This window comes from Chanos chanos, chromosome 9 (assembly GCF_902362185.1).
Source record: "Chanos chanos chromosome 9, fChaCha1.1, whole genome shotgun sequence".
NCBI lineage: Eukaryota > Metazoa > Chordata > Actinopteri > Gonorynchiformes > Chanidae > Chanos > Chanos chanos.
Window position 1 is genome coordinate 6420184 of NC_044503.1, and position 20625 is coordinate 6440808.

The window sequence follows — 20625 nt, forward strand, 5'->3', positions numbered from 1 at the left end:
TTCATATAGAGTGTTACACTCAGGGTATTATCATCATAACTCAGAACAGCATGCGTAACGCTTCAGTTGATTAACAATACTGAGATTGATGTAGACCTACGCTTCAGTGACACACTACCTCCCACTGAAAAAAAAAAAAAAAAAACCCCTGTGTAGCATGTTTCTTTTCATCAGCTTTCATAACACGTACTAGCTCACCTGTAATGATTTGTTTTAAGAATTAATATATGTGCTGTGTGTGTGTGTGTGTGTGTGTGTGTGTGTGTGGCTGAGTGAGTGAGTGAGTAGTATATTTTTTTTTCTTTCTTCATTTTCAAAACGAGGCCTGCGTCTCATAAAAAAAAAAGAGAGGTTTCTGAAATGCGTCTTTATATTCAGATGCTGGTAGTTCTATCATTCTCTTTCTCTGTCTGTCAGCACACAGACTTTAGACAGATTGAAATGAATCAGGTACCCCCCCCCCCCCCCCCCCCCCCCCCCCCCACACACAACCCCCCCCACCCCCATTTCCACAAAGAATTATCACAAAGGACTGAGTACATCTTAAAGGTAGCCAAGGTGCAGAGAGACTGATTACTGTATCTGCTGTGCTTCTGTGGGTGGCGGAGGACGATAGCGTTGCCGGTAATCCATTTACCTTCGAATTATTTTTCAACACTGCCACGGCTTTGATTCCTGGATAGATTCATGATCCATTGAAGGGAGGTCATTTCCTTGAATGGAGGTCACTTACGTGACTTCACTTATTAAAAGATATCAGCATTTCCTGTGTTGCTTGTCCAGTTACATGTAAAATACTGTACGACGGACAGCACTGTTTTCTATCAAGTCGGTGTCAAACGATGCAGCGACAGACGTTTTCTACCACCATGACACATACACATGTTTTGGCATGGCTGCTTTTATTGACTGCCCTCCTTTAAAAAAAACAAAAAAGCCTGGATGTTCTCTTTAAAACATGTTCCTTTGTGGTGTAGTCAGAACATTCGGTAAATACCAAATGTCCTGAGGTAAGTGTTGCATGATGTAATGTGTATTTTTTTTGACACTCCAGAACAGAAATCGGAATTCTCTTTTATTCTGAAGAAAGCGTATAAGAACAACTCTCTGTCAGTCTCTTTTGGTATCCACAGAAGTGTCAGTCAGAAATTGTACACCGCAGTGTTTGTTTAAAAGTGGCTGGGACTGATGGTCATATGATTATTTTTTTGCCACATATTCACGTTTTTTTGCCCACACAGACAGAAACAGGATACGCCGGACAGCTTGGCATTTCTGAACGAGTGGACGCTCATGACAGCATATTAGAAGCTAGTTTCCTTCCCTTAAGTGTGGAGATTTTAGGTGGAAACTCTCACAATGTCTGGTAAAAATTCTGTTTTGAATCTCTACGCATTGTTTATACAACAGTATCTGTTAAAATGGAAAAAAAAAAAAAAATGGAAGGGACGTGACATGTTATTATAAAAATCCAGAAAATCAATTAGTCCGGCATCCGCCTGACTTGCGGCGGGACGCATCAAGGCTTCGCACTTCCCTGTACACACCATAGAGATTGTACATTAACTATTAACTCTTATAGTTCTGCATCACCCCTTCCCCTGAGTAATCGATTAATCGCTTGTACTGGACATTGATTAGCTAGCTTTAAAAATTACACTTGCTAACGCTACTCGTAGAAGCGGTTCAGCAATCAGCATTGCAAAAACCTTGGGTATCTCATTTTATGCAGGCCATTTCAAACACTCTGTCATTTACAAGTGAACGGAATAAACAGTGCAGTGTGAAACGGACATGGCTCAATGTAGCTAGGTATGCAGAGTGACCCAAAGCAAGGACATGCTTGTCACGAAGACGCGGGCGGGCAGCCTTTGGTTAACACATGGTAATGAGTTATAACGATCCAGAGGAAAAGGAAGGGCAAGCGGATTCTCCTGGATCCCAAGCCCACGGACCTCTGGGAGGAGGATCCCTGCCCATACTGAAACAGGATCCAATTGAAAATCTGACTGCAAGTTTCTTTCTTTCTTTCTTTCTTTCTTTCTTTCTTTCTTTCTTTCTTTCTTTCTTTTGCTGGCTTCTGTTCACTTTATCTTACCTCAACCTATCATTTGGTGGCCTTCATTGTTGTTTGATTCTCACACTGACTACACAGGGTTTGTTGTGAGTATAATAAGCGCTGTAATATTATTTTAAACCTTTTTCATGCCGGCTCTAGCCAGCGCTGAGGTCCCCAAATCACGATGAATATATGAAGTGTAAATTTCACCTTTGCAAGTCTGGATTTCATCAGCAAAACCACTTGGCTAAACAAGACTGCTCAGACTGCAACTCAATCAAAATGATTCTTTGTGAAACCTTCTGGCTTAATGATTTGGTGAAGAAGGAATGTCGAAAAAGAACCCTACTGTTCACTCTCTTGCGAGCCCTTGGAGGAGGGAATCGTGTTCACACACACAATCTCGAGTTACCAGATGTGTTGAATGAAAATTGCATCGGACAAACAAATTGTTGTGAGCTAAGTCAGTGTTTCAAAGCAAGTTATGTACGCCTGTTCACATGCTGACATAGAATTCTTTTTCTGATCGAATGCCAGTAGCCATTAAAAAAAAAAAAAAAAAAAAAAACCCACACAGATAAAGTCATTCCGTTTTAAAGAGAGAAGTTGTAAACATTTTATTAGCGAGCGTTAAAATGGTGTGATCTTCTCGTGGTTCATTGTTAAGCCTCAAATGACTTGTGACTCAAACTTCAAATAACTGACTGGCTCTTCTTTCAGTCATGGTATTTTAAACCTCAAAAAAAAACAAAAAAAACAAACAAAAAAACCCAGACAAAAAACATGCTACAACCTGCACCCTGTAGCTAATAGCCTCTTTGGGTTGCTGATGCCTTTGAATAAGGTCACTATGCCTCCATCAGGTTTAGCAGGCAGCCTTAACTTTTGGTTGTGTTGTCAGGAGAGATTTAGAGCTGACAGCTGATTTTTTTTTTTTTTTTTTTTTTTTTTACCATAGCTTAGACCCTAACCCCCTTTCCTTTACCTCCTGATGCATTGAATGATTTGCAGTCCAGTGCACTTTTTTCCCCAGTACGTCATCTAGACGTTACTGTCGTTCATTAAGATTTGAAAATAAAGAGATATGTCGTCGTCTGCGGCCCCTGAATTTTGTTTGTGTCAGTGAGGTGATGGAATTACCTTGGAGCATTGTCTGTCATTGAGAAAAGGCTCGGAATCACTTATGTCTCTTATTAAACTTTTCTCTTCGTGACTTAACGGCCTGAAAGCTCGCAAATTAATCTGTGACCTAGAGAATGAAAAAGTGATTTGACCTGCAAACTAGTTATGTAAAAAAAAAAAAAAATAATAATCATAATAAAATAATAATAATAAAATAAAATGTGGCGCCTCTGGGTGAACATCAGATGTTTTTTTTTTTCCTCTCAGGAACATCCATCAAAACCAGGATGAACATATTGCTTACTTTTTTTTTTCACACCACCTCTGCCTTTTATTGTTGCCTTTTCATCACGTTTTTTTTTTTTTTTTTTCATACAACTCTTTTTATGTTTTGTGTTGCCTCGTGCTATCTTAAAAATTAATCATGCTGTTGAATAATGCCTCACGATAATTGTGAATAATTTATGAACTGGTTCCTAATAGAGGGTCCAAGCAGGCTTCTCTCTTCAGCAGCTGTTCGCTTCTGTTCTCTTCCTTCTATTAGAAACATTACATGTCTACCCACTGGGACAATTCATTTTCAACTTTCTGTACTTTGGTCGAAAAATTCAATACATTTTTATTGTATAAGAGACAGGAAAGGAGCACATAGCAAAAGCTGTGTTTATTGATCTTGTCTACTGCTCAGACTTCAGGAGCCAGTTTCTATTAGATGTCCTTAATACCTTTGTATTTAAATTAAAAACAGGAATAATTAAAAAAAAAAACCTGTGTGGCAGAATTTCTGTAAGCACTCTGTGTGATACACCCACAGGTTTGCTCAAATACATTTGTGGTCAACAAGGTGTTGCTAGTATGTACTATTAAAACAGAATGTAGAACGCCTACTTACGTAGAGGTGGTGTTGCAGTATTTAGTAACGTTAAAAACGTACATATATTGTAAATGTAATTTAGGCACCTGTTTTAATCCATCATTAATCACAAAGAAGCAGGCTTGTACGCTTCATCTTTACAGACGTCACTCTAAAAATGACTCTTTGGCTTTCCAGATCTAAAAAGGGGAGCATGACAAAAAAAAAAAAAAAAAGAAAAGAAAAGTGAAGAAAGAAACGGGCTGTGATGTGCATGCTTATACAACAGAAAAGCCCAGTGCAAATATGTAAAGACAGATGAACTCTGGCTGACAGAGAAGACTAAGGACACTCTCTCCTGCGCACACGCACATTTTCCGCCGTGCCTGTGCTCCATTTTGACAGCAACACTGCTTTCATTGCTTTTGAGCGAATTAAAAATTGATGCATTTTGTTGAAATTGAGATGATGAGCTTGAGAGAGCTTGTTTTTGCCCACCGTAGACCTTCACGTGGGATTCCTGATGGTTTTTTTTTTTTTTTTCCTGACCTCCTCTTCAAGGTGGCGCACTGTACGATACCACAAAAAAAAAAAAATGCAATCCTGGGCGGAGCTCCCGTGAAGTTTATTTATTCGTTTGTCTTTTGTAATGTTCAAAGGAGAATTTCCCAAGGTGTTGCTAACGTTCGTTCGCACCGCAACACGAGCGTACTCCATCGCCTATCTGTCCAATTTGAAGGAGAAATGTAGAGTGTCAAGGACTTCTTTGGTTTGATTGACAGGTACTATCGCCACGAGATACCTATATAATGGTGGTCCTCACATTTTTTTCTGACCTTCTTATTTATCTGCCCGTATTAATGTCAGCCTATTAACGCTTAAGCTGGGAAATACTTGGTGAAACCACCATTAAATGCATGCAGCCGAATTATCCCTTATCACCCGAGACCTGAAAGGAATAGTTTTGTGCTATCAGTTAATGGAAATGACATTTTCAAATTCCATTTGAGATAATCCACTTCACTTCTACTAAAACATCAAAATTACTGTTAACAATATACGGAGTTCGTATTAAAACTTTGTTACCTTCACAAACCGCCACCATTATAATCCTCATTGAGAGACAGGTATAGGTTCCTTTCCATTTTAATAGGATTTCAGTGGCATTACCTAAGTGATTATGGATGGTATGAATTTCATTTATATTCACAGAAGAAAAGGAGGGTGCATATCAGTCTAATCTAAAGAAAAAAAAAAAAAAACCTCTTCAGCAACCGTAGCTGTCCAAAAACAATGCGCACACGTACTATTGCAATTACACAGGAATCTCCACTTTAAGACAAGTGCTCTTTATGTCAGATTATTTCGTTTTTTTTTTTTTTTGCCTGCTGGTTTTTGAAATATGCCAGATTCATGCCAGAATGTCATCATGTTTTGGCCTGTCTTGCCATAATAACAGGTTTTTCTGGTTTTGGAAGCATCGTTTCAGGATTTTGGCTCTTACGTGATATCAGGAGGCAGTACGGTGATTATAAAGCGAATTCATGTTGCATGAAATAAATGAGTTATGAAGAAGTAATGTGAAAATAGAAAGATTTAATGGAGAGACTTTAAGAGTGCTTCAAAATTAGCGACTCTTCTTCACATCCAAGGCCTCCACATTAACCTCAGTTTCATAGATTCTTTCTTTTTTTTTTTTTTTCATGTGAACATTGGTGACATCTCGTTATGGTGCCATTTAGAAGAATCTCAACTTCTTGCGACAGTATTTGTCAACCGCAGGCTCTAGGCTGTCCGTGTTGGCTGTTACCAGGCTCATTGAATTTCAGTCTGCTAAAAAGAAAAGAAAAGAAAAAAAAAAGAAAACCCACAATAAAGTTATTTGGGATGTAGCAGTCATGAAATACTGTCAACCTCTCAAGGATGTTGCTGATGAAAAATACCAGGTCATTACTGCTTCATGTAGATCCATTACGTTTTAGACCAATGGGAACAGATGAGATCAATTAATTGAATGGACTGTAAAAATGATGTATTATGAATATAAAACAAAGGTAAAACATCCCCAGACTTCACAAGTTTGTTCATTGTCTTACAGCAAGGGATTGCTCATCACAATAATAGACCCTTAAAATGTAATTGCATTAATTTTTCACATCATGCTCCATTAAAATGACGTTTCCCCAGTCAGCTACAGTTAGTGACTCTCTGAAGTTTGTTCGGCACTGTCAAGCATATTAGTGTTATGTTTGTGGCGTTATTTTCTCTCTCTCTCTCTCTCTCTCTCTCTCTCTCTCTCTCTCTCTCTTTCTTTCTTTCTTTTTTTTGCCTGTTTTTATTTCTTAGACTATTCATACAGAAAAGAAGAAAAGTACCAGTGAGATTAGCATGCTCCTCTTTCACTGAGAAGTGAGAGGTTTCCAGATAGTTCTATTGTGACATCCATCTCCTTTACTAACTGAACTCACTTAGCACAACAATGGCAAATGGTATTGCGTGTTCGTCAAACGGCGTGGGGTTTCTGTGAAACAGCTGTGTTGAGAAGAGTCACACATTGATTTTCTTCTCCCATATCTGGCTCAGTAGGACACTAATGTCATCTGATCGGTGACCCAGTATCCCACCACTGGAGCAAACGCTTTTTTTTTTGCTTTTTTTTTTTCATTTAATACGGGAGAACTGTATGCCCTCTTCCAGGGCTAATAGATCACTCTTTTTAACATTTCAGTAAATGTTCTACGAGTCTGTATAGTTCTATTGTGAGTGGGAACTGACAATGTAAATGAGGTCCTTCGTGTTTTGAAGGCCAGTGTATTCAAGCACGATTTTTAATATGTGTACATCTACAATTTACAGAGGCGCGCAACCCCTCCCACCCCCCCACCACTCGCCCCCCTCCCCTCTCCCCTCTCCCCTCACCGTACAGTTAAATGTGCATTTTTTTTTTCTTCTTCTTATACTCTTGTCTTCTTCTTTGACAATCAACATCCCAACCCTTTCTTTTAGTTCATTGAAAGCCTAGGGGTTAATGCAGAGGTCAAGCAAGACTTGCAAGCTGTCAATCTTGTATTGTAACCTCTCCAGCCACCACCCCCCACCCCCCCTTCCCAAACCACCCCTTTTCTCCCGCCTGCTCTCCATTATTCTGGGTCTCATTTTATTGAATGGCGGGCTTGTCTTTTTATTCTCCGCTGGCCCTCACACCAGCCTGAGAGGGAAAACGAGGAGTTTCGTCCAAGGCTGTCGGCATTCTCTCACATCTGCCCTTTGTTTCTCCCATTGTTACGTTAACATTTCAAACCATCCCCTTTTTTTCTGCTCCTATTTGAATAACTCCCCTTCCCTACTAAACTCTTACCTTGTGTATTAAAGATGGGAACAACACGCCGGATTTGCCTTTAACCCCTTCTCGTCCCTGCTCCTTCTTTTTGAAAAATGTTTTTTTCTTTTGTTTTTGCTTTGTTGATGAGGATCTTGTATGTGTAGAAAAAAAAGCAAAAAAAGCAAAAAAAAAAAAGCAGATGCATCGAGTGCGCAGATGTTTTAAACCATTGGGCCCATGGCCCTTCTGGCATACCATCTTTCAAAGTACTTAAACATCTGCCTACATTAGTTTTATATATTTAGTCAACGTATAAAACAGTATGTTTTCCAACGACGCGGCGCCAAAAATTCAACTTACCGTTTGACTAAACGGGACAAATTCAGAATGATTACAGAGATGTATGCGACAAAAAGTGCCTCTCCTCTTTATCCTTCTTCTTTTTTTGTGTGTGTGTGCGCGTGTGTATGTGTGTGTGTGTGTGTTTGTATTTTATAATTTGCAGTGATAAGAGGATTTAATTTGATCTGCAACTACAAAACATGGGCGGTGGTGACAACAAGGCCCCCCTGCTGAGGGGCGCACAGTTCGATCGGAACTGTTCGTTTGATACAGTTAACAGGTGCTGATCACTGGTCTTTGCAACAGCTTAGGAAATACAGTCTCCAGCAGAGAAGGGAGACCTCAGAGTGTTTAATGAGAAGGCTGCTAGTCCGACAGTCTGCCTTTAGTCCTAGCCTTTGGTGTCTTAGATGATCAGCATGTTAAACACTCTCAGCGTGATACAAAGATATGAAAGTGTATGGCTGTTGTCATTGATTTGCAGAACACCCATCTGTACGTGCGGTGAATCAGCTCCCTCATTAATTTATTTATTTTCCTCACGGGCAACCTGCTGTGACGCTTCACCACTTCCATTTTTAGGAAAACAGTGAGGAATGCGGTTGCTATTTATAGGATAAATTGGGAGAGATGCGAACGGAGCGAGATCAAATCGAGATCGGATTTCTGCGTTTTCAAATAATCGAAACGAATTTGTCCCACGTAAACTGACATTTGTATCTGTGTGTTGTCGATTTGTTTCCTGTCTCTGTGCTCTAAATATACTGTGAATCCGGAGCTGGTAAACGTTTTGTACTTCTCTCAACTCCTTCTGCATGAGGCGTCCTCTTAAATTTTTACTCTGGTTTTATTTTAAGGGTTTTTGTTTTTGCTTTGTTCTCTTTCCTCATTTTATACAAACTGAATTATGATTTAATTAGAAGCATGGTTGGAAACTGAGGTCTTGTACCTTAGCTAGAGACACTTAAGGTTTCATCAAGGACATGCTCTGTATCGTCAGACATGGGTATACATTGTCTGCGACCCTAATTAGGATAAGCGGCTAAGGTAATGAATGAGTGAGTGAGTGAGTGAGGGTATATATTGTATTTTCACATACAAGTCACCAGACACACAAAAAGAAACAGGCTAGTCCCCCCCCCCTCTTCTCTGAGTTAATGAAAAAGTATAAAATATATACCCACTGTTTTTAATGGGGTCCTGTGTGACTCGTTACTGGAATGACCACGTGTCCCGTGTGGGTGTGAGTTGCTGGGAGTGAGGAGAGAGAGAATGAGGGTAAACACCCAGACAAAGCAACGAGGCAGTTAAAGAGCCAGAAGTACATGCCTGAGTCCTGCCTGGCACTGGATTAAAACACAAACCTGCCATTCTCTGCTGGTTAGCTTGAAGCAGTGACCCAGAACCTTATACTCCCCCCTTTTCCTCAGAATATCAGTTCAAAGACGTTTAGCGGCAAAAAAAAAAAAAAAAAAAAATTGCAATACAACACAGAAAGGTACAGGAAAACGGGTAGAATGTTTTTTTTTATGTTTTTTTTATGTTGTTTTTTATTTCTTCATTCGAACGTGTGTGTATGTATGCACGTGCATGCCCGTGTGTGTGTGCGTATGTGTGTTTGTGTGTTGAGGGCAGCTACGTGTATAATTTGCTGGCTCATCAGCTCGTGTGGGCGGCCTCTTGTGTAGTAGCAGGCATTCCCTCAGTCAAATAGGGAGTTCTTAACCTCCATTAAAAGGATTTTCTTCTGTGGGATTATGTCCAGACCTATTGTAGGTTGTGTGGATTTGTGGCCTTTTCAGTTTTTTTTTTTTGCTCTCCCAAAAAATTCCTCACAGGATGAAAAATGATAGTAGACATGTTTTGGGAAGGAGTAGGAGTCGAGGGGGAAAATAAGCCAGACTGTGTCTACTCGGCATTGAAATTCCACCCCGGTTGCTGTCTTTCTTTTTTTTCAGGAGAGGAGATCAATGATGAACATCGTTGAGAGCTGTTGTCCTGGAATTTTGTAACTGCAGTCGCTTCTTCAAAACCTGTGGAGCTCATCCAAAGCCAAAGCACTATGTCGTCCCCACTATGGAGACCAGCAACTCTGTGTTGTCTGCTGTTTGCTTTGGCTTATATACAGTGCACAGAAGGTAAGCCACGTTTTATTACTATCATTCTTCTTATTAATAGCAATAGGAGTGGTCGTGGTAGTATTAGTTATAGTTCATATCTCTTATGATTGCTTGTCTAAATCAGTGTCCAAACTGCGGCCTTCTATCAAAGGCACAGGTATATTTCTTGCCCGACAATTCGGTCTTTGCGGTTTGTTTTTGTAAGTTTGCTAGAGCTCATTAAGCTAACAGTTCATTAAGACGCTTGTCAATCTCGCAGAGGTTGTCTTTGAAAGAAGTACAGTCAATGGACCTTTTAAAACGTGTCTTTTGAAAAAAACAAATTAATCTTCTAACGGTTTTCGGATCTCTAAATCTCCAAACTGTGCGGTATTTTCAACACCACACCCTATCGCTTGATTCCCGCCCCCCTCCCCCCCCCCCCCCCCCCCCCCCCCTCAATTACATTAAAAGTAAAGGCAACCTATTTGATCGCCTATTATGTATCTGAACTCACATATGCCTTTATTTGCTCAGATGTCCTGGACTAACAACAGGGCTGAGCCTAACAACTGTTCATTACAAACAATATCCCAGAGTAAACACGGGTCATTACACTGCTTCCTGCCTGTAATATCTTTTTAATGCATTTTTATAATTGAATTAAATGGGTTACTGCTATGCTCCAAATGGTTAGAAGTTGGGGGTTTTTTTTTGTTTTTTTTTTGCTTTTGTAAAGGCCTGGCAAGATTGATTGCCTCAGGGTAAGTCCACCCCCCCCCCCCCCCCCCCCCCTCCCCCAAACCTCACACCACCCCACCCCACCCCACCCCAGTATACCCATAGAAACTTCAAATCTCATCTTTCCAATTTTGCTTCTCGGGCAAGACTTGTGTCTGCGAATTTGGATGCGATTCATCTGTATTCACCGCGTTCTTTTCAAGCAAGAGCTTCCTCTCTTTTCATCACTCCATCATCTGAGTCTTTCGAAAAAAAAAGGCACTTACTGAAAAGTATCTCGCAGCAGCGAAAAAAAAAAAAAGTACTTTATGTTGCAAATCAGCAATGACGTGTTCAGAAACACAGGATTCTGGGGATATTGACGATCGTCTCTTTTTAGTCAAAGTCCACGAAACATAGTTTGGGTTTTAAATGCTTCTTTTTTCCTCAAAGGGTTTTTCATGAAAACAGTATGTAATCAATCGCATTAACCTCTCTTACGCGAAGTCATGCATATTTGATGCGGTTTGTTTGAGAGACAAGTCGTCTTTCAGACTGAATCCTGTCTCGTAACTCTCTCCCAACCCCAAAAAAGATTTACGATTAGTTTAAAATGATAGCTTTAGTTTTATGAGGCTCAGCTGAGAGACAGTGCTAACTGTCAGTGGTAGTGATGGAACATGACATTAATGTATTAAGTTAAATGTTTAATCTTTGCCTTGATTGTGTAAATGTCACTTACATTTAAAACCACAGAATGGAAAAAAAAAAAAGTTTGATTTTTTTTACTTTGCAGTGTAATACATCATCATCTTCTTGTAGTAATAATAAAGAGGAAAAAAAAATCTCCTTAAATTTACATCCTTAAAATCATGTCCTATTTTGGGACTTTGTTTGGACGGTGTCTTTTTTTTTTTTTTTTTTTTGTCTTTAAGGCATGGAATTAAATTATGTGTCTATCTTTGTGCTTTAAAAGACAGCTCCAGCTGACTTGCATGGTGATTAATAGCAGAAAGATGTCACAGTGAGTCTAAGGCTGGTAAATCCCAGCCTGCCCTTGCGCTCTCAGCTCAATGCCTTTCCACAACATGAAAGCATTGAGTCAGAATTAAAGAGGATCTTTTGGGCACGGTGTCACAGATAAGATTGACAGGGTTGTGCATGTATCTCCTTAGGTGTCAGACAAATACATTATGAAAAGAGAGAGAGAGAGGGAAAGACAGAGAGAGAGAGAGAGAGAGAGAGAGATTGAGAGAGAGAGAGAGAGAGAGAGAGAGAGAGAAATTGTTGCCAAATGCAGGGACTCCGTGACACACGCTTAATGTCTCTCCTGTGGTTTCTGTCTGTGACCCAGGTCTACTCCTGACAGAGACACAAACAAGATAACAACCCCAGTTATTACTATTTTTCCAAAACTCAGATTTCGTTTTCACTACCTATTTAACAGTCTCGCTGCAGATTCGCTTTATTGTGTTGTGCGGTGAGGCGAAGTGCTCGGAGTGTCTCGGTATAAGAAACAAACGGTCCTTATAAGGCCAACGTGTCTGTTTTGTTGTTGTTGTTGTTTGCTGTTGTTCTTCCTTTTTGCATGCTGTATGATCTCATCATTGCAGAAAAAGTTGTAATGAGTACAAACAAGTCAGTTTTGTGGGCAGCATTTGAAGAAAATTACACTTGTTTTTTTTGGGGTTTTTTTTTTTTTGTGAGGGCAAAGCTCAATGACAATAAACATTATTAACTCAAAAGAATGTGAATCTCTGGGCAATAATGAAGTCATCTAAATAGGAGAGAGTCCCAAAGCCTGTTTCTTCTCAAGACCTTTTAAGTCTTCGTAAGCAACTCTTTATTGGAAAACCGAGACAGCTGGAGGCCTTTGTTCTACCCTTCACAGTGAAGAGGCTCTGTGGCCTTTTTCTCTTTTTCTTTTTCTTTTTTTTTTTGTTCTCCTGATGTCATCCAGGGATTTCATATCAGAGCTGAAGATCAGGCTTTCCAAGGAGCTAAGCACAGGGGGGTCAATGCTCTATTGCTCACCATGCTGCACTGGTCTTTCATCACCAGCAAGTCCTCCCTGATAAATAGATAAGAAGACAATGACGTGAGAGCAGACAGTGGCAAGGTGTGACTGTGCTCCAGGCCTCTGTAACCAACCCCCACCCTCCACCCCCCCCCCCCCCCCAACCGCCCTCCCCCCAAGCATTGCACTTTAGATCCTCATTAGGATTTTCGGTAAAGGGAGGAGGGATTTGGTGGATTAAGGTTCATCACAGCTGGCCCTTGCTTTCCTGTTTGTCATGCATAAACGGGACCGGGCCCGGGACTTCTCAAAGTTCTTCCGGGATTTTTTTTTTTTCCTTTCTTTTTTTTTTGGTTTAAAGGAACGGCAGTGATGCCGACGATCGATCGGCCCCGCCATTAATGATTTGTCAATTCCTATTGTGCTTAGCAGGCTTTACAAAGGATGAGGCATTAATCTTGAGAAGCAAGATGTGTTAAAAAAAACAAAAAAACACTGCCAATGTGTGTCACACCTTCACCTGTGCCATAATCGTAGTTCTCTGCCAAGGCACGATTAGCGATGTAAAGCTTTCAGGTCTGCTAAAAGCTTACAATAGCTTTAGGTGTAGATGCATCGACTAGTTTTTGCCTTAATGGCTTAAGTATTTTAATATTACTCATTTATAAAGATTAATGTCAAATGGGAGGAGGGGCTTTCTTCCTTCATACAGAGTGGGGTTTTTCTTTTCATGTTTCAAACAATAATCAACAGTGAGATTTCCATCCACAGCTACATTTCATTAACAGTGATTCTGTTTCAAATCCCAGTTTGCGGCTTTGCCATAAACACACACTAAGAATGAAGAAAATTGTTGCCTTACAAGGGAAAACACGATTCTTAGTCATATACCCTCATTATTCCACCCTATCTATCAATGTTTTCTTTCTTCTATGCTTGGACTAGTTCTGTTTTGGGCTCAGTCTGTTGTTTTTTTTTTAATTTGTTTTTTTTTTGGATATCTCGTAGAGATATCCTAAATGACCACCATAACAGCATGAGATAGCAGTGAACCACATTATCTAACTGGCACAGAAAAAAAGCCCACACGCTTATCAGCTTGTTTTGCCGGTACCAACATCTAAACAGAAGTCATCCATGAAACACTTATTGTTTTCTCTTTCTCTCTCTCTCTCTCTCTCTTTCTTTCTTTCTTTTTTTTTTTTTTAAACACGAAGTTTAGTTTACCGTAATGCGGCCCTAAAAAGGACAGGATTGTCTCAAAGCGTCCTTTGTGAGAGAAATGCATCTTTTGAAGATCGGTGTCCTCTGATAAGATGCAGCCTTTTTTCCTTTTTTTTTTCTCTTTCGTTTGGATTTTTTTTCTTCTCTTTTTTTTTTTTTCTGTCCCTTTATGTTTTGAATTTGAAAGAACCTGGCGCCTTTCAGCCAAGTCATATGAAGACATGGAACGCTACGTCTCTGTTTGAGCTTGTTTGTTGTCGAAAACTGATTGTGCCTTTTTTGTTTTGGTTTTTTTTTCGTACTCTTTACATATCGTAGTTGTCTGGGCCCACATGACGGGGCCCAAATGGACTCCCACCATGTTGCGCCCCGTTGGATGGACTGCACGGCACGAAAGCTTTAGACCAGGTTAAAATCGGAAAAAAACGTTAGGAAGTTTGGTTAAAAAAAAGCTGAAAGAAAGAATCTTTGTATGCAAGGTCAAAGGGTAACTGCTCTAATATTGTGGAATTTTAAGATGATTACTTTGAGGATCACAAAGACTGCAACATTATTTTCATGTGATTCGTGTAAAGCTTTCGGATTTCCTCCCCGCTGAAGTTCTCGGAAAAAAACCCCCAAAAAAACGCTTTTGATAATCGCTCTTTACTAAATTAGAAAGTGTGAGTTGCGATTCACCAGTTGTGTAAGAAAGAAAAAAATAAAGAGAGGGGGGCCAAGAATTCTTTGTTAAACCGGACCCTACTCATAAAAAGAGCGATATCTTTCAAAAAATTCTTTTATGGGATTTGCATTCCTGATCTCAAGTAGGCATCCTTCAACTTGTGGAAATACTTGACGTAAATGAAGCGTTTCTCTGAGTTGGATCGTCCACTCTGAGCCTGTGTTAGTGTGACCATTAAAACAGAACTGTAGTGGTGCTAATCACCATAAGCTGGAGAACAGCCCTCATGCAGCTGTAAAATTGAACTACTGGTGATATCATTACTGTGATCAATGGTAGACCTACTCTGTGGGATGATGTTACACGTTTCGAGAGCTACACTCAGACTAGCCCTGACTTTTTAATGGGGCTTGTGTTTCCTCAGGGTTCTCAGGGAAACGTATGGGAGACCTGGTAAGCGGTTCTCAGGAGCATTGAGAATGCCGGACCGAAGTCCTTGGTTGAAATTCCAAAAGACTTTCTGATGTTGCCGATTCATTTATTATGAATTTTTTCTTTTTCTTTTTGGTCTTCTTGAGCATGTTGTCTGTGATAGTCCTTTCTTTTCCCTCATCTCCTACTGGTTAAGCTACATCTCGGTTAGGCTGCATTCGTTCTGACTGTGTATCAGTATCAAGAGGTTTTATTTCAACTCTTAGCACCCTAGGGGTCTGGATATACCCGCCCAATGTCTCGTGGTCATGTCAGGGAATGTTTATGACCTTGTGCGTTGAGTCAGGGTTTGACCTTGTGAATCATCTGAACTCTGTGCTCTCTGGTCTGTCAACATCACGGGCAAAAGGGCTGTAACACTCAGAACTTTGACATCCTTGGCAGTAAAACGACGAGAGGGCAAACATTCAGCAGATAGTTGATACTTAACGTCCTTCATGGAAACAGATTGCCAATCAATACGAGAGAAAGGGAGAGGGAAGGTTTGAAATCAGTCTCTGGATAATGGGTGATTTTTTTTTTTCTTTTCCTTTTTTTTTTTTCTTTTGGGTTTTGCACAGACGGAAAAAAAATCCCTGGCCATTTTCGCTGCTTTGCACCTTCATTGGCAAAGCTAAACAGCATTTTCACATGACTGTTGGATGGACCTTTGCAGCATTGGCCAAAAGCTTTGTGCTGTGTTCTGTGGTCTAAATTATTCAGCTTGTGCCTCTGTGTCATCGAGTGTGAATACCCTGTTGGTTGGGGAATTTAAATGCCAGCCGGGGGTCAGTTAAAGCAATGTCTGAATAATGTGTCACAAATGTATTCACATGAAAGGACACACTGCTCTTGCTCTTGAAAACATGACTGACAGGAGAGAGAGAGAGAGAGAGAGAGAGAGAGAGAGGAAATGTATGTTTTTCTGACTGGTGTCTCTCTCTCTCTCTCTCTCTCTCTGTGTTTGTGTGTGTGTGTGTGTGTGTGTGTGTGTGGGCGTGCATGTGCGTGTATGTGTGTGCGTAGGCGTGTGCCTATGTGTGTCCATGTCCGTGTGAAACATACTCAGCCTGTCAGTGTGCACTATCTTAGTTCAGATCAATTATTTCCTAGATGGGAGAAGTATAAAATGGTTTATTGGCTCATTGGTTGTGGAGTAGGAGTGTTCCCAGTTAACCGTGCCTTTGATACGGTCTTTCAGCTTTGCTCTGTCTCTTACCGTCCTGCTGAATTCATAGTTTCATACACCATGTCATGCCAACCGAGCATCTGTTTTATATACAACATAAATTGCTGAATAGAGTTGACTTTAGATCAATGTATTTGAAGGTTTTGTGTGCAGATTAGTGAAGCATGACTGGAGTTCTTAAAATAAAATGTAACCTAATTTAAATTAACACCATAAATGCTAATTATAAGCTCAAAATAAAATTAATTGGAGTAAACAAGCCGTAAACTGGTGTGGTTTTTGCTCAAATATGTTAATGAAGCAGTTTGTGATGTTTTCCAAGCTTACTGTAGCACTGTTAAAAGAAAGTGGCAGTTCAACTGTAAATGACCAAAACAAAAAAGCAAAAAAAACCCAAAAGGCAAAACAAAAGGGCAGAATACGAAGTAATTAACGTATCGTTTACTGCCATTTCTCCAAAGAATAGATCTTACTTTGATGCCTCATTGCAACTGTGTGTGTGTGTGTGTGTGTGTTTTTTTGTATCTTTTATATGGTTAATATATGGCTCACTGATGACTATTTTTAGGATTTTAAAAACCCTCTGAATGCATGTGTCGTAGAGGCCATTTCATTACCCGAAGAACGTCCTTGTTTTTTAATGCCCCAGCGCCCCCCCCCCCCCCCCCCCCCAAAAAAAAAAGTCCCCGCGGGTGCGAGTCTCAGACATTAGCCCGCGTGTGAAGAGCAGCGAACGGCACGTGCTGGTGATGCTTTGTCAATAATGTATGGTAAAAAGAGAATTTACGACCTTGATGAGGCCCATTGTGCTTAATTAGGCCTAAAGGTTGATTTACATGTTTGAGAGTCTGCAATCAAATGAGGCTGTAGAATCCACTGGTACCACTAAGTATGTCCCCCCTGTGTCGAGGTTATGGCTTTATTAGTGACACAACAGGCACTTTACAACACATCTGAAAAATAATTGCATTTGCCTTGGATTTACTGTGGTTAGGGTACAAACAAAAAGTAAAAAAAAAAAAAATAAATAGGTAAAAAAGCTCAGGAGACATCACCGAGAGAGGTAAGGTCATCCATATAGTCGGCTTAGTTAGCGTGCGTCGGTTTGAGTTTGGAATACAGTATGTTTGCCTTGTTGCGATTGCGCGTCTCTCTACCAGCGGGAGGGGGGGGGGGGGGGGGGGGGGCTACGACATGCAGATGTAATCTAAACAGTCTCTGACAGGGTAAAGCTTGTTTTCAAAAAAAAAAAAAAAAAGAAAGAAAAGAAAAAAAAAGACCCACCTCAGCAGCAAGGAAAAAAAAAAAAAAAGAAAGAAAGAAAAGAAAAAAAAAAAAGGCAAGCAGTAGGAGATATGTTTATGATGTCTATCCCAAGCTAAATGACAAGGTGTGGCTTTTTTTTTCTTTCTTTCTTTCTTTCTCTTTCTTTCTGTCTTTCTTTCTTTCTTTTTTTTTTTTTTTTGAGGCATGTACCTATATCAAAAGATGCTCCTGATAGCCCACCCGCTGTTGCTATGGAAGAGAGAGATGTAAATGAACTGGGGCAAATGATGGCGGTGAATACTAATGAGATGAGGAACCCGGTGCCCCGCAGTCTCAGTCAGAGAAATAGAAAAGAATGTAGCTGAGATCAGAGGCAGTGCATTTTGAGGCCTGCCTGTGCAAAAGCATTGCAGTGTTTCACTTGCTTTTGTCTTTTACCTCTCTCTCTCTCTCTCTCTCTCTCTCTCTCTCTCTCTTTTTTCTGCAGTACCTATTTTACCCCCCCCATTCTTTTTTTTTTCATGAACACAACAGATGGGGTAACAATAGGAGGGTGACATGTAACGTTAGCCAGATCATAAGGAATGTGTATTGTTTGTCCTGGGAGGAAAAAACTGAATCTTGTTTACAGAGATCAACTCGGGGGATGAATGCTAAGTTTGAATTTAATTGTCAGGCTTTGTCAGGCTAATAAACTTTTAGCCTCAAGATTTGTTCGATGCCACAGATGTTAGCAACGACCAACGCTGAATATTTTTCCTTAGGCTAGCTTATTAAGCTTCAGCGGAGCATCCATTTTTATTGAAATCTCTTTTGAACAACTAAAACGCACTCGTTCCCCCGAACCGCTCAGATACGCATCAATATGTGGAATATTTTTCCTTCCTTTTCCTTCCTTCGGTGAAAACCTGACTTCTTAGGACAACACGCGGATATTGCTGGATTATAGAATCAGCTCAGTGGGAGAAAGCTTGACTTAGAGGTGTCTTTTCCCTTCCATAGACCACAGACTTCTGCTGCAATGAACAAGAGAATCCCAAAAAAAAAAAACCCCTTTCGGCAAACCTCAAGCTGTGTTTCCTGTTGCTCCAAGCTTATTCTGTCTGTCCCGTTCTCTCGTTCCCTCCAAAATCCCCCCAGCAAGCTACCTTGTCAAGCACAAGTGCAGAATAATGGCAGGCAAACTCAGCAATGCTAGCTCATTTACAAGCAGCTGTGCGCCGTTGTCAGAACAAAGCCAAATCAGAGCTGCATTAACTGATCATGACAAGCATCATGAGAGTTTGGGCTCCTCTCCTTTTGACCCTCTATAGAGAAGAATGTGGTCTCAGACTAGAATAATCGCCAACCAGATCATTTCTGAATCCCCCCCCCCACTGGCCATGCCTGGATTTTTGTCAAAAACTTAAAAAGAAAATGCTCATATTTCCAAAACCCCCTTAAACTATTGACATGCCTTAGAACAAACACTTGGACCAGAACATAACTGTTTGTACATCCAAAAATAATGTTTAAAAAAATCTGCAGAATCACTTTTTTTTTTTTTTTTTTTAAAAAGAGTGTTTTCCCTTTAAACCACATAAATCCTAATTAGGCCATGTCTTACATAACTCATATGTTTGTCATCTGTTCACCAATGTCTCCTCAGCAGTTTTAGAGTGAGAACGATCACACAGGAATGATGATTATAATCGTAATTACTCCCTGCTTGTCCATTACCCCCCACTTCAGTGATACTCATATCCTGGCAGATGGTCACTTTCCAATCGATTTGCCTTGTAGAGGAGATTAAAATATTATAGCTCCAGAGAGACAGCAATGTGTCCTAGTCAAATTAGCATTTTCGCTTGGCTAATGCCTTGTGTATCGGGCCAATGTCACTCCAAAGGGTCAAAACTGAATAAGAGCGTTGTCGTGGGAATACGTCTCAGAATCTACTTTTATGGTTCTCCTAAGTGAGGATATAACGATTCTCAAATTAAGAGCAAACAGATTGCCGGTGTCAGTTGGTGGTGGGCTGGTGAAGTGCGCTTCAGAGGGATGACTGGAGATCATGTGGTTTGCTAAAAAAAAAAAAAAAAAGGGAGGTGGGGTGTGGCAGGGTGGGGGGTGGAGAGTAAAAGAGAGAGAGAAGAAAAGCCATTTGTACAGTTGAACAGTAATTAGAGGGTCAGACGAAAAGGTTCTGTCCCCTCCACGATGCTTTTGGCAGATAAGAGAGGTCATGTACAGTCTGGACTAAGATAAAGGAAGGCATTTGAATGCGGGCCATTGTGCAGAGGACTGGGCCTGCTCAGTGGAGCTCGTAGCTGGCCACATAGCTGCCTGAGAGGGCCTGAAAAGCGAGCTCCTGAGTGACTGAGCAGAATGCACGATAAGGCTCAGTGTCAACAAGGCCCCGACTAGGATCACAAGCAATTATGGCACTGCTGGGTTGCCATGACGATGCAATCCCGCATTCCTTTTAATATATTATTTACCGCCTCTGATCCCTAGCGCTATCGTTTTAATTAGAAGGAGAGGAAAGAGTTTTTCGGGAATCCACTCGCTTCTGGATCCTGGATTATTCCTTAGATTATTTCTTGGCTTGGGTTCAGCTTTTTTTTTTTTTTTTTTCTTTTGAGATTTGGAAGAGTGAAATAACTTGAAGAATTCTTGTAAACAAGGGTTTTGGGCAAGACTGGTAAGAAAACCCATTAAGACTACAGATATCCTTAAGTATTCCATTATGCTCATGCTGTGCATGACTGATCTATAAAGAGCTCATTTTGCTTGGTGAGCGCAAATGCAACTCATGTATCACAGCAGTTTCGACTCAAAACAACAGTATAGCAGGAGGTTCCTTCAGGGCTACCAATGAGCCGTTGAGTTCTAACTTGTTGTGTTACTTCACAGAACTATTCAAATATCCCAAACACAGAACAAAGTTGAATAGAACGCAAACTTTTCAACAAAAAAAAAAAAAAAACCCTGTGAGTCGAGTCAGATAACATTGTCAGAACAGCGAGAAGTCAAAAGAGGCCATACAGTACTTACTGCAGAGCACCAGAAAAAAAAAAAACATTTCCCGGTCTTGGTTTTATATCCATTGAATACGGTTGTTGGAATTGAGGTCATGGAATCAAATGTTTTGGGGAGGGCGAAAAAAAAAATGTTTAAACAGGGTAAATAAATTCAGCACTTCAGTACTGCGGTTTCTACAACGTCCTTTCAAACCGTGTGTCATTAAAAAAAAAAAAAAAAACGCCCGCCCCTGTAGGAAGGTGATCTGTAATTT

The 20625-nt window shown here is 40.4% G+C and overlaps 1 protein-coding gene across 7 annotated transcripts in view; it reads left to right on the forward strand.

The window, feature by feature from the left end:
- Window positions 1-20625, forward strand: part of adgrl2a (adhesion G protein-coupled receptor L2a) — a 74391-nt gene that overhangs the window by 3902 nt on the left and 49864 nt on the right. For all 7 annotated transcript variants that reach the window (XR_004025578.1, XM_030784807.1, XM_030784808.1 and 4 more), the window contains exon 2: window positions 9657-9836. Coding sequence is in view for 6 of the 7 variants with exons in the window: in XM_030784807.1 (XP_030640667.1) it covers window positions 9761-9836 (76 nt within the window). In the remaining variant the exon portion in view is untranslated. The remainder of the gene's footprint in view (window positions 1-9656; window positions 9837-20625) is intronic.